The 14,206-nt window shown below is 38.7% G+C and overlaps 1 protein-coding gene across 1 annotated transcript in view; it reads right to left on the bottom strand.

Moving 5' to 3' along the window:
* Window positions 1-12,292, bottom strand: part of DHX15 (DEAH-box helicase 15) — a 45,236-nt gene extending 32,944 nt beyond the window's left edge. The window contains exons 1-4 of the mRNA XM_039698741.1: window positions 11,759-12,292; window positions 6,732-6,925; window positions 5,551-5,710; window positions 4,960-5,178 (exon numbers count right to left, since the gene is read on the bottom strand). Coding sequence (XP_039554675.1) covers window positions 4,960-5,178; window positions 5,551-5,710; window positions 6,732-6,925; window positions 11,759-12,286 — 1,101 coding nt within the window. The 5' untranslated portion in view covers window positions 12,287-12,292. The remainder of the gene's footprint in view (window positions 1-4,959; window positions 5,179-5,550; window positions 5,711-6,731; window positions 6,926-11,758) is intronic.
* Between the last annotated feature and the right edge of the window lie 1,914 nt (window positions 12,293-14,206).

The following is a 14,206-nucleotide window of genomic DNA, read 5'->3' as shown; positions in this document are numbered from 1 at the left end:
ATTGCAAAACCTCTTTCTTCAGCTGACCCTGTATTTGGTACACCCGAAGAATCACACAGGATGAGCAAAACTTCCCAGACGGCTCCAGTAAAAACATACTTTAAACTTTTAAAAAGGAGATGACAGATCTATCTACAGAAGATCAGCTGCTACACAATACAGTTAGATTTAGCTTCATCCTGGATACAGGGGTCAAATAGGTCTAACTCCTAAACCCCAAAGGAAACTAACACAGAAAAACTGTAAGGCAATTTCATCTTGTGAAATGAATATGGCGCAAAGGAAACAAATGCATAAATAAAAATTACTTTGCAAACTAGAAATAAGGTGGAAGACCTTAACCTGTCCCCTTCTGAGTTCCACCACATGCAGGGCACAGCTAGTCACATCTGGCTTTGATGTCATGAACCTTTCTAGAAATAAGTCTTGGTCCTCAAAGCCTGCACAGAACTCCCCTAATTCCCCTTTCTTCCTCTAGAAATGAAAGCAAACTGCTACAAGCTAGAATTACAAAACTGCAGTAAAAAGAACCAGCTCCAAGAACTGCACCACTTCAGGCCTCTGAACACAAACTGAGTGAAACAAAACTTTGCAAAATTATGTACACAGACAAAAAAAGTAATACATGGAGAAAATCAACAACTGGACCATAACTAAAATTGCTCTGTCAAATCAAAACTGAATTTGCCTTGGCATAATTCCCATATTCAGGATCTCTTTGACCCGATTAATTTGTAATATTAAATACTGACAACTTTTCGAATGAAGAGTAAAAAAACTTCCTCCAGTTAGCATTTGAACAAAATTAGTATTACAGCTCATCTTTCAGTTCATGCTGCCCAACTCCCCAAATACTTCTTATCTGAATCTAAACAGGACAACTTGTGTTCACTCTTAGTACAGACTTCCCCTTATCCTCACCCAAACACTACCACTGAAACCAAAAGAGTTGTCAATTTCTACTTCAATTAGCACATAACCAAGTCTGTTTTCTTTCAGTTCCATAGTTCAACTAGTCTCACAGTGATAAAAATATTGTGCCTTTAAAATAAATCCTCATTTATCAAACTTTCTATCAAAACATCAAAAACATTTTGTAACACTTTTCTAAACCACCAGTTTTACCAATATCATTTTAAGCTTTTCTGGAATACTGAAAATCACAGCAACAATTTTAAGTATATTTATTGACAATCAAGAATGCTCTTTATCTGTATTTCACATCTCCAGATGCAGCTTAGATACTTCTCATGAATGTGTAACAATGTATTTGGCTTTATTAAAAAAAGGGTGACGATACAACTGGCATTTGTAAATGCCCATGTTACCAGAACATGTAAGACAGATCTATACAGTTGCTGTGTCATTATTTCTGTCTTTCCCACTCCACAAGTTTCTTCTTTAAGTATGTTACACCTACTCTCGGATTACTGATCTCAATGGAGTGTAAAATCCAATACTGTTTTAGAAGAACTCCTGTAGAAAATAAACCAGATGCCTCTCAGATCTGCAAGTTTAACAAATGTGTATCTACACAACTAGACTATGAACCTTGTAATCCCAAAGACTGAGAACAAGTTTGACAACACCTATTGTCTAAGAAAGACACGTTGAATGAAATGTAATTATGCTTTTCCCTTGTGAAACAAAATCCCTCCGAGTTTCCAATTTTGCCTGTGACTGACGACAGGCAATCTAGCTTACAGCTATCCAGGTGTAGTGGGTTGATGCTGGCTGGATGCCAGATACCCACCCAAGCCTCTCCATCACTCCCCTCTGCAGCTGGACAGGGGAGAGAAAATATCAGGGTTCATGAGCTGAGATAAAGTCAGACACAGGTCACTCATCAAATACCACCATGGGCAGAACAGGCTCAGATTAGAAATATTAACTGAATTCATTACTAACAAAATCAGAGCATGATAATGAGAAGTAAAATTAAACCCTCAAAACACCTTCCCCCCTCCCCCACCCCTCCCTCCCACCCAGCAGCACAGGGAGAGGGAATTGGGGTTATGGTCAGTTCATCACAAAATATTTCTCTTGCTTCTCAGGAAGAGGAGCCCTACTCCTGCTCCAGCATGAGACTCCCCCCCATGGGAGACAGCTCTCCATGAACTTCTCTGACATGAGTCCATCTCCTGAGTAACAGATCTCTGCAAGCTGCTGCAGCACGGGTCACTCTCCCACGGGATGAGTGACCAAGGACAGTGGCTCCAGAGGGGGCTCCGCTCTCCACAGGCCCTCAACATGGCCACAGCTCCTGTCAGGCATCCAGCTGCTCCTGCATGGTTGTCTTCCATGAGCCACAGGTGGATTCTGCATCTTCAAAGATCTCCAAGAGCTGCAGGGGCACAGCTGCTTCACCATGGGCTGCACCAAAAGCTCCAGGAGAATCCCAGCTCTGGTGCCCAGAGCACCTCCTCCCCCTCCTTCTGCACTGACCTTGGTGGCTGCAGAGTTGCTCCTCTCACATGTTCTCAACCTGCTATTCTCTGGCTGCAATTACAACTGCTCAATACAGGTTTTTGGGGTTTTTTTTTCCCTTCTTAAACATGTTATCACAGAGACATTACCACCATTGGCTCAGCCTTGACCAGTGGCACATTCATCTTTGGAGCTGCCAGGGATTGACTCTGCTGGGCATGGATGAAGCTTCTAGAAGCTCTTCAAAGAAACCACCCTGCTACCAAAGCCTGGCCATGCAAACCCAATGTACCAGGTTATACCTTTTTTGGAACGCTGGCATTAAACACTATGTTCTGAAATTTTTTTGATATACCAAAGGGTTGCTTGTTTTAAAAATCAACAAATGAGCTTTCCTCGTTACAAAGCTTGTTGTTACAAGTTCTATTTCAAAATGTTCGTTCCTAGCAAATTTTGCTTTTAAACATCCTTTTTTGTTATTAATGGACTTAAAAGCAGTTAATACAATGTAATAATGTATTTTTGCTCCTTTCAGGATTCAGGAAGGTAATTTTTACTGAACACTTATTTGTACACCATTAACAACAATTTTATCATCATCCAGTAGCAGGCTAATACAATTAAGATTCCTTTAGTTTCCAAACACATTAAAGCTTCTTTTCATTTTCTGGGCATGACAACACTGAATCTTCCTTGCTATCTCCAAGTTTCATAATCTTCTCTACGTCTTAACTAATCTGTACTAATTAACTGCTATCCATCTTAATTCCCATACAAAATTGCTTCAAAATCATTTGGATGACAGAACAGTAGCCAATAAGGAACCCTATTCTACCACAGGCCACTGCAATTACACCTCATTTTCAGCCTCTTAAACTCTCAACAAGTCACATTTGCACCATTTCAGCTAAAGCATGTTCCTTTTCCATAATTTAATTCAGCTGTGTATATGCACAATTCTGGCAAGAAAAGTAATCTTGCACTCTGTTCATACTGTTTTGAAGAATCTAAAAGAACTACAATCATCTAAAAGAACAGAGTACATCTGCAGCACTGGCAGGTCTGGAGTTTAGAGCCATCTGCCAAAGGAAGACACTCATCCCATGTCCTGCAGTGACTGTTTTAACAGGTTATTTAGAGTAATACATAGCACCTGATGTAGCAGCAAGCACATAATTCATAAACCAGAAGAACATGTATTTGTGCTTTGTGAAAGGTTGAAGACCAGCCTGATTTAGCATCTTGATAGAAAAATAAAATCTGCTGAAACAGCAGGACAGCAGTGTTCCTTTCTCTTGCCACCAATTTTCACTCTTCTGCAACAGCTGTTTCACTAATTCACACATTTAAGTACCCAGCTAAACTAAACCAAGCAGGTGGGTTTCAAAGCCAGTATCACTGAAAGTATTTTTTCCTGCCTGTATTTTAACTTACAGCAATATTCCAATCAAAGAAGGACCAATGTAAAAGTCAGAGTATTTGCTTTTATAGTGACAGTCGTTGCTTTGGTTTTTTTAAGAGAGATGACCTGCCAGAAGAGACTTTAGTCAAATGTCTTACAACTCATGCAAGAGGCAACACATCTTTATGGCTGGAAAGTCTACTCAAGAAACCAGGGTCCCTTCAGCATCACAAGTTACTTGTACCACTATCCCCCCTTGTCATAGTTAAGGTTGTGTTTGCTTAGAAGACAGACACCAAATTGTTCCATATCCCTTGGAAGGTATTTCTTCAAGAGTACTAACTGAAAGAAGAATGAGTTGAAAAATGGTTTTGCTAGCTACACTTCTTCCCCTACTAAAAACGCACTTAGCTGACTGAGTCCAGCCAACTTTCAAAATGCTTACAGGTTTTTAACCTCTTCTCCATGTCAGTTTACAAATACAGACACTCAAAAGAGCTTCAAAGAAACATCAGGACTAAAAAAACACCCTAGGTTATTTCAAGTAAAATATTTAAAATTTCCAGAAGCTCCTCATTTTCTGATGTAGTTTAGTCTAAGTGCTCCTATACAATCCTCTTTTGCAGGGCATGGAGTCTATTTCTGAGACCTAACTCCCTGAACTTATGGTACATAAAGTCAACAGCCTAACAATCAAAGTTACTGACAAAAAAACCAAAACCTGAACATGCTTATTAAAGCTGCTGCTGATAGCTAAGTAGCAGAACCAAATGGTTATTCTTCAGATAAGTTGTACAATACATGTACAGATGTGAACTGAATTATCTTTTCAATAAAAAACAAGGACACTATAAGGTACCCAGATCTTTGGAGTTCCCATCAGTACAAACCTAGGGTTCATTCTCTGGGTTTATGTTTCTAAAGTACTTAAGTTGATGAGAATTTTCATTTTAGAAAGGCCTTGCACACTATTTACATTACAGATATGTACAATGTCGAAGGACCTAAACTGTATAGCAGGAAAGCCACAGGTCATCCAAACAAACTAGAAAAGGAAACTGTTTTAGTCTACACAAGTCACTTGAAGCAGTTTCTGTATGGAACAATGAATAGTAAACAGAAGAACGTACCTCTTGTCCTGTAAGAAAGAGTAAGAGATCTCCTTCTTCTTCTTCACACATGTGAATTTGTATCACTGTTCGAATGGCAGCCTCAAGGTAGTCCCTTTCAGGTTCTGGAGTATAGAATATCTCCACAGGATGGGTGCGACCCGGGATAGTTAGAAGAGGACAGTTATCAAAATAGATCTGAAACTTGCCAGCATCTAAAGTAGCACTCATAACAATAACCTGTAGATTTGGAGGACAAAAAGTTACTCAACATTTAGAACTTGCAACATGTTATGCATACAACATGTAATTTTAAGAAAGTAAATTGTTAACCGCAATATAAGAATGCTTTTATTACCTGAATACAACACCCTTGTTACAAAGGTTCAAAAAAATTCCAAGTCAAATACATAGGTTAAGCTACAATTGTATTGTTTCTAGGAGCTTCCTCAATACATAACACATCCAGAATTTCCTAGGGTTAGCCTTCCAATATACATTATCACAGACAGAAAACAATTATAAAAATCAGCTAATGGTAAGCACACAGATACTTTATCCAGCATGACTGCAACTAGAACAGAGATGCTGTTGGACTTCATCATTACTGACCTTCAGATCAGATCTTTGTCTTACAACTTCCTTCAGAACTCCCATCAAGATATCCGTAGCCAGTGTTCTCTCATGGGCCTCATCAAGAATTATAACACCATAGCGCTCCAGCAGAGGATCATTCATTGCTTCACGAAGCAACATACCATCAGTCATATACCTGAACAAACAGAAACAATTCCCACTCGCACTCTGTTTATGAGGTTTGATGCAGAGTTCCCTTCCTTATTCACTACGTTGCTTGAATTAAGCTTTTAATCAACTTTTTAAATGAACTAACACCAGCAAACTACTTCCAATACTGTAACATGCCCATTTTAAGTTTTCAAATAGAAACAGAGTATAAGTATTACTGGCAGACTTCCACACCTGAGCTCAAGAGATGGGAAAAAAAAGGGGAAAACACCCTCTAAAATGCTTCTGCAACTGTTCTTTTCTGTCTGCAGATCACCCGTTCACTTCTTGCTTTTCTGCTACTGTTACATTTCTTTTTCCATAATAACTTTATGCCCAGCCCTTCAAATACTTGTAGCACCAAAGAGAAGCCATCTTTTGCTAGAAAAGCATTGATCCTTGAACCACACTGTGGTGTTTTTAACGGAGCATTTGGAATGTAATCTGCAAATGATGTATTAAATGCACCTGTTTCCTGGCAGCACAGTAATCTATAGCAGCTGACAAGTAAAACACTCCTGACTATGTGTCCCAGACCCAGGTATTGGCCAGTTTTGAATCTTTGGGAAGTTCTCTTTACTGAAATAAGCTACTGAACTTCACCAGAAGTACCATGAGTAGAAGACCCCACACATAAAACATCATCTGAATGGACAACAAAGAGAAACTGCATGCTGAAGTGCTTTATTATGAACAGCATCTTAATAATAAAATACTTATTCAATTACTTCCTTGTTTATGGATCATTTAAAATTTATTTCTATAGGGTCCAGTGTCTTCTTTAGGAGGAATGAATCATTTCCAACTCTATTCACACCTCATACCTCACATTTCTCTCGGCTCATGCTAGAGCTCCCCTGTCTCTTCCCCACTCAGACACAAAGCACCAATCCAGGGAGTCACTCCCTTATTACTCCTTTCACAACTTTGCTCTCACCCTTCATCACCCTGTGGTTCCCCCACCTCCAAGTATGCTGCTATACCTTTACTCGACAGCTGTCACTTACTTCAGAATGGTTTTTGCACTACTGCAATCTTCAAAGCGAATGGAGTACCCAACCTCCTGGCCCAGCATGACATCCATCTCATCAGCAACGCGCTGCGCCACGCTCATGGCGGCCACTCGCCGGGGCTGGGTACACGCCACTCCCCTCTTCGGGCCGGGCAGCGAGCGCATGTAGTCAACACACCACTGAGGGATCTGTCAGGAACAAAATTCAGTGATAAACACTCTACAAATGGCCACACAGAACCTGTAACCTTTGTATCGAATCCAAAGTCAGTTAGAATTCCACACACATGTCAACTGCACACACAAAAATAACCAAGGCAGGGGAGACTAGACTAGGGATAGATGAGTTAGCTGGATCCAGGGCCACTAAATAAAGCACACTCTTGTTAAGCGTGTACATCACTAGCTTTGAAGTCAAAGAAATACAGAGGTTCATGGTACATTTTACCCGTGTTAGATCAACACCTTTCACAGGTAGTTAGCAGCAGCCAACACGCTCCAGAGCAACCAAAATTAGAGAAAACACACTCAAAATCTGAGATCAGCAGCACAGTTAAAGTTTTACAGTAAGCAAAATGTATTTTGTGTCTTGAAAAATTAATGCTTATTAATATATTTAGCAAAAATAATTACTTTAGTAATAAAGAATTGTCTTAGCCAAGAAGTGCAACAAATAAAATGAACAGATAATTTTATTCATTAGGTTTATTACTGTTCTTCAGAAATTTCATCAATCAGATATAAAACCCCTATGCTTTCTTTTCTGTGTTAGCACTTGTTTTATTTGCCAGTAGGTAGTTTTCTGCTCCTATTAGGAATCTGGAAACAGTAAGAATCATCCAAAATAAGTTTTATTCAGAATTCCTACGGTCAGTAACAGTTTGATGGAGACAGATTATTGTCAACATGTTCTCAGTGTGACACTTTATGAGGAGACATCTCCAGGCTGAACTAGTTCCAAGCCTACAGACGAAAAAAACCCACCCATTCTTGGTAATTACTTTCCAAGCATTCTTAAAAGCACAAAGAGGAAAAGAAAACATAACCTTTATACATGCCATTCCAATGAGGAATAAGAGAAAAAGTAGTATAATTTAAACCAGGAAAATGTCAGTTCTTTATTATTATGTTTTCATAGCAAAATGGACCTAAGTAAACAGTAAGACATAACCAGAACCAGATCAGTGTACTCTAAAGCATTTTTGATGAAGACTATACTTCCACTATAAATACAGGAACAATAAAGCAAACAAAATCAATATATGACAGGAGCCTACTAGACCGCTGTGAAGAACTCAGATTTCTGGAACTCCTATTCAAAACTAGAATAGCAGTTCTTGAACACTGACAGCAGCAACGTGAAACCCTATCCTGTAACATACATATGCCTCCCTTGCTTCCCAAGTCACAGTAACAGCTCAACTAAGTATATTAGTATATGTAAGTATATTAGGTGAAGCTTTCTGACTTAAAACAGAGCAAGTCCTGAAATAAATATTGAACCAGCAGGTCTGCCAGGCCACTGCAGCATGAAATAAAACCAATTTAGAAGTGATTTTCCAGTAAACAACAAAACCTTCAGCATCAGTGTCAAATGAAAGAAAAGGGCTCTACAGACTTCCCTGTGCTAAGCTGATATAGACAACCACCCGAAGACTCTTCCTGTCCAGCTTTCAAAAACATACAAATACTGGGAAAAAGGACTATGCCATACTGCATTTTTTACTTCAGTCATGTCTAGGAATGTACTTTAATTTGGTTATTATGAAACTTAGCCTAAAGTTAATCCCACTGAAGAAAAACCCTATACCATCATCAAAATCCCTTTCTTATAAAAAATTGTCATTTTATCAGTATCAAAAGCAGGAGGAATGGCTTTAGTCAGTACCATTTAATCTCAAGGACTTTCTCAAGTAAAAGAGATTTTCAAATATGACTTTCATAAACACGAGGAGGTAGTGACTACACATACAGTGGCCTCTAAGATCAAGGATAAAGGACTAAAGATTAAAGACTAATTCAAAGTCAAAGGAACTTCATCATTCTAAGGAATGCATAGCAAGAGCCAGAAGAGCACCGCCGTTTCTGGCTTTTTTGAGCCCCTCCAACCTTCCTGAAAACTTCCTCAGTTAGAAGTTACATGGTAGAATTCTCTTAATTTTCATTATTTGAGAACCTGTATCAGTTCTCCTGCTCACTAAAGGACAAGGATTAAGCTATACTTCACATCACCTTGGTTCTGGACATCGCCAAGAAGCCCTGCTAAAGAAGTGGCATCACTTTTTCTTACATCAACACACAAAGGAGATGTCACTCTACCATTCTCTTTACCAAACAAAATGAAATTACATCAGAACCACATGATCCCAGATTTAAAAGAGCATGAACGCCTGCAATTACAATAAGTAATTACCCCTTCCTAAAAGAAATCTGGTACACCCATTCCACCACTGAGCCTGTTTCCAGTACATTTAGAAAAACCAGTTAACTTCAAAGGTTAAGTTTAAATTACAAAGCAAAGCACTGCAAACACTACAGAACTGAAAATTCATGTCTTGGCTTCCAATATACTTCTTCAGTACTCTGGGGTTTAAGTGTATGTGCAACAAGTGAGAAAAGTTTAATCTTCCATTGTCTGAGCCAAGCATTTCCAACCCTGGGTGCTCTAGAAGACTAATGGGAAAACACGCACATAATCATGGAATCACAAAATGGTTTCAGGTGGAAGAGATCTTAAAGATGATCTGGTTTCAACCATCCTGCAATGGGCAGGGATGCCACCCACCAGACCAGACTGCTGCAAGCCCCATCCAACCCGGCCTTAAACACTTGCAGGGATGAGGCACTCCCAACTTCTCCAGGAACTTTTTCTAACATTTTACCACTAGGACAGTGAAAAGAATTTCCTAACAGCTAATCTAAATTTGCCCTCTTTCAGTTTAAAAGTAATTTCTCCTTGACCTATCACTATCTGCCCATGTAGAAAGTCACTCTCTGTGTTTTTCTAAGTCCTCTTTAGATACTGAAAGGCCACAATGAGCCCCGCCCCCCTCCGGGAGCCATCTCTTCTCCAGGCTGAACAATCCCAACTCTCTCAACCTGCCTAAATAAGAGAGGTGTGGATACACAAACAGGGAAGGGACTTGAAAGGCAGCAGCTCACTATCAAAAACACATCTACTACCATATAGCCTTCCACTATCACAATGAAAGAAGATTAATTTTGGAAATAATACTTTTATAAAAGTTGACATTAATAGCTTATGTACACCTGCAGTTTGAGCATTAAAGGATTTCTTAGCTGCAGAAAAGTATTAGTCTTGCTCTGATAAATGAATTTAAGAAGAAAAACAATCATCCCCAAACAGGTTTTAAGACAGCAACTGACCACAAAAACGATGTGACACTACCATATGCAAAATGAAGTTTTCTTTAGGTGGCAGCAGGACAATTTTTAGTGGTGTGTCCCTATAAAGACATTGTCAATTGTTTAAAAATGTAGCTGCAACCTCACAGAGCAAATTCAGAGGAAGCAGGGAAGCTTCCAAGACAGGTTACATGCTTCTGGTAGCTTAAATCTCATTTTTAGCAGAGATGTGTTACATTACTTAAACCCTTTCAGAAACCAAAGGTTAAAGTAGTAAGATAATTCAGGAAAAGCTTTATGTCTAAGGAATAACATTGATACAACCTTTAGATCTTCAAATTTTCAGATCACACAATAAGTAATCTTGTTTTTATATATTTAAGTACCATTTTTTAACACAATATTCTGGCTACTGCATCTTCCAAATAACTACATAATCAAACCTTTCTGAAGAATTCTATACAGCCCTGGTCTTGGCCTATACAGTTAAAAAAAAATATGTCATAACACTACCTGCTAACATAACACTGGTTCCTACAATGTGCAGCAAGGTCCTGTAACTTTAGATATTTCAGGCATAGCTATAAAAGATATTAAATATACGACTATGTCCTTCACATTTTCTCAACATTCAAAATTGTATGACCAAAAATGTATTGCCTGTAAGACTTAAAGTTAGCTACAATCCATTTAGAAAAACCTAAAATATTCTGATTTTATTTTCTGCCTAGATAAAAATATTTTATCAGGTTACAGAACAAAAAACTGTTTTGCATAAGTTTTCAACACAGACTTTAAACATCAGTTAGAGAATAAAGTTTTGAACAAGTTTGCCCTGCTACAAACATCAAGGTGTTCTTGTATATTAGATATTCCCTGTTTACTGTTCCTCACAATTTTTTGTTAAGGCTTAAGGAGGCTCTGCACATCTGTTATCACTGCTTTTGGTGCTGAGGAAGACTTTTAAAGCCATCAGTCTACCAAAAAAAAAGTGATTTTTAACTGCAGCTCTAAAAAGCCTTACAACCTCTGAGAAGCTGCAGCACCAAAGAAACACAAGACTCTACCTTCCAAGTTCAAGTATCACAAAAAGCTAATCAGATGTCAAAACTGTATCTGACATTTCAATTCCTTTTCTTTGTAGCAGTAAGTTTCATTAAACATGAACAAGTTCATACTTTGTAGCTGCCATCTACAAAAAGACAGCTAAACAACTTATTTGGAACCACCACTTCAGTTTGTGGATTAAGTACACTTCTGTCCCACCATTAAAGCTTTATCTTCCTCTAACACAAACCTACCAATTATAAAGCTCAATGGAAGCAGGGGCCTGGAAGACAGCTAAACAACTTATTTGGAACCACCACTTCAGTTTGTGGATTAGTACACTTCTGTTCCACCATTAAAGCTTTATCTCCCTCTAACACAAACCTACCAATTCTAAAGCTCAATGGAAGCAGGGGCCTGCAAGCAGTACTGGATTTTTGAAGTGGAAGAAGCTGTAAAATTCTCCTCACCTTCTGCACTCATTAAGCAAATATAACATTCATCAAATTAGTTTTGCTCACAGTTTGTGAAGTATTCTTACACAATTTATTTCTCACACACAACAATAACCTTTTAAAAAAATGCAGTGTCATATAGATATGAACTCACCTGTGTTGTTTTACCAGACCCAGTCTCTCCAACCAGCACAAATGACTGATGCCTAATCAAAATATCTGTAAATCTTTCCTTATATTCCCAGACAGGAAGCTGTAGCCTTTTTTTCAGGATATCATAATATCGTGGGGTATGTGGTAGATTTGTGAAAGGGTTAATACTGTGTGGAATCATTGCTGGTTTTATAGCTGGTAATGCAGCAGATCCATAATATGTAGAGTTGGATGCAGGTCGCAGATCTTTTTCCTTGTCCCTCTCTCTGTCACGATCTCTATCTCTGTCACGATCCCTGTCCCGATCTTTGGAACGGTCATCTCGGTCCCTGTCCCGGTCCCGATCTTTCCTGAAATGGGTTAAGAGACACAGCAGAAAATCAGACACTTGAATATTTAAATGCAGAGGAGGAATTTTGACACAGTGCAACCCTAAAGGTGCCCAAACCAAATCTTTAAAGTCTTGTAGGCAGCTGCTTGGAAGGATAAGCACCAAGGAGTAACAGAATATACGACGCATACTCAACATTAGATGGACATAGCCACACTTATTGTACCTAAACACAACAACAGTTCCTCTCATTACAGGCAAGACTGAATAAAGCTATCACATGGAGAGATGAACGTTTTAACTCCCTTCATCTAATGATTATTTCTAATCAGCTATGCAGTGTAGACGACTCAGCTCTCCCCATCCCCACTTGCTGCTGCAGAAAAAGAAGGGAACACTAAATAGTGGTTTTGCCTACCTACCAAAGGAATTACACCCATCCAAAAAAAACTAACTCAAGATAGTATGCAAGCCATGGAAGGAAAGTTTGATTTCCTTATTCCACAATTACTCTGTAGCTTTATTTTTGTTTCAAGTCTTACACACAATTCTGACTCCAACTTACATACACAGGTTGAGTCTGGAACTTAAGACCTAAAACTAGACACTATAGCTCACAGAATCAGAATAGTCTAGGTTGGAAATGACCCGTAAGATCATGGACTTCAACTGTTAACCCAACACTACCAAGCTGCACAGTATCTTCTCCGGTATCACCTTGTATCATACACTTGAACAGCATTTATGTATTTGCATTTGTTCCAAATATTAAGTAGAAAACTTCATTGCATGTGCAAAAGAAAAACAATATTCTCAAACTCTGACCTCAGTCTTTTCGAGTTTCTGATTCTGCAAGTCCATGTGCTTGCTCCTGTGCATAATCCCACTCTTCCTACAAACACACTTAGAAAAGAATCCTTACTTTCATCCATATAGCTGCATGTCTTAATAAAAATTCCCAACTGAGAACTTCGAAATAAGCCCTGCATTACAAAAACAATCAATTTCATTTTAAACTAGATCAAGTTAAAAAGATTAGGGGCATCTTTGCCTGCAAAACTGAGCATAAGCAAAGCTTTGTCTCTTTTTGTACGTTAACTGAAATCCCATCAAAGAGGCAAAACAACAAACTATGTCAACACCAGCTTTATAGCAAGTGCACACAAAAACACTTCCAGGATATATTAAGCAAAAAACAAAACCTTGCCTCCTTCACCAATACTCAGGCATGTCTAGAGACCATGTCCAAAGAAAACTCTTGCCTACATTCCTCTCCACAGCTTTTTTGTTTTAAACATGCATTTGGCATTCAAATGTAACTACTGAAATAATACCAAATTATTATTATTAGACCTATAGAGAAGATGCAGTAACCAAGATTATATTAGCACTGATTCCATAAATTTTAATTCAAAATGTGCTGTGCTTTGGAAACAACCACCATTACTCTTCTTGTACAAATGAATGTAGTAACGTGTGCAGCCTTTTTTTTCCTCCTCAGTACTCTAGCTTTAACATTACTTCTAACACAGTCAAATACTGTACAAGCTAGGAATCTCTTCCTAGTCTAAAATGTCAGGGAGATACTGCAGAACCCAACAGGTTCATATTCTCCATATGGAAGTCATCCCTCCATTGTGCTGCCCAGAAGGGTCTACTTTGGAAACAACCACCATTACTCTTCTTGTACAAATGAATGTAGTAACGTGTGCAGCCTTTTTTTTCCTCCTCAGTACTCTAGCTTTAACATTACTTCTAACACAGTCAAATACTGTACAAGCTAGGAATCTCTTCCTAGTCTAAAATGCCAGGGAGATACTGCAGAACCCAACAGGTCCATATTCTCCATGTGGAAGTCATCCCTAGGAACAAGACTCCATTGTGCTGCCCAGAAGGGTCTGAGAATCTAACAGAATTTATCAGACAGCAACAAAGCTTTGGGCTTGGCTGATGGGCTGTTCACCTCTACAGGTACCAGGATATATAAGTGCACGGTCAGACAGTAACATCACTGACAGGAAAAAGAAATAAAGGTATAAAAGCAATTCAAGGAAGCCAGGGTAAAATGCAACAACACACTTCACTAAAGGCAGAATAAACCACACTAATATGCAGGTT

Source organism: Passer montanus, unplaced genomic scaffold, assembly GCF_014805655.1.
Source record: "Passer montanus isolate IOZ18808 unplaced genomic scaffold, ASM1480565v1 scaffold13, whole genome shotgun sequence".
NCBI lineage: Eukaryota > Metazoa > Chordata > Aves > Passeriformes > Passeridae > Passer > Passer montanus.
This window is presented reverse-complemented; position numbering and strand designations above follow the sequence as displayed.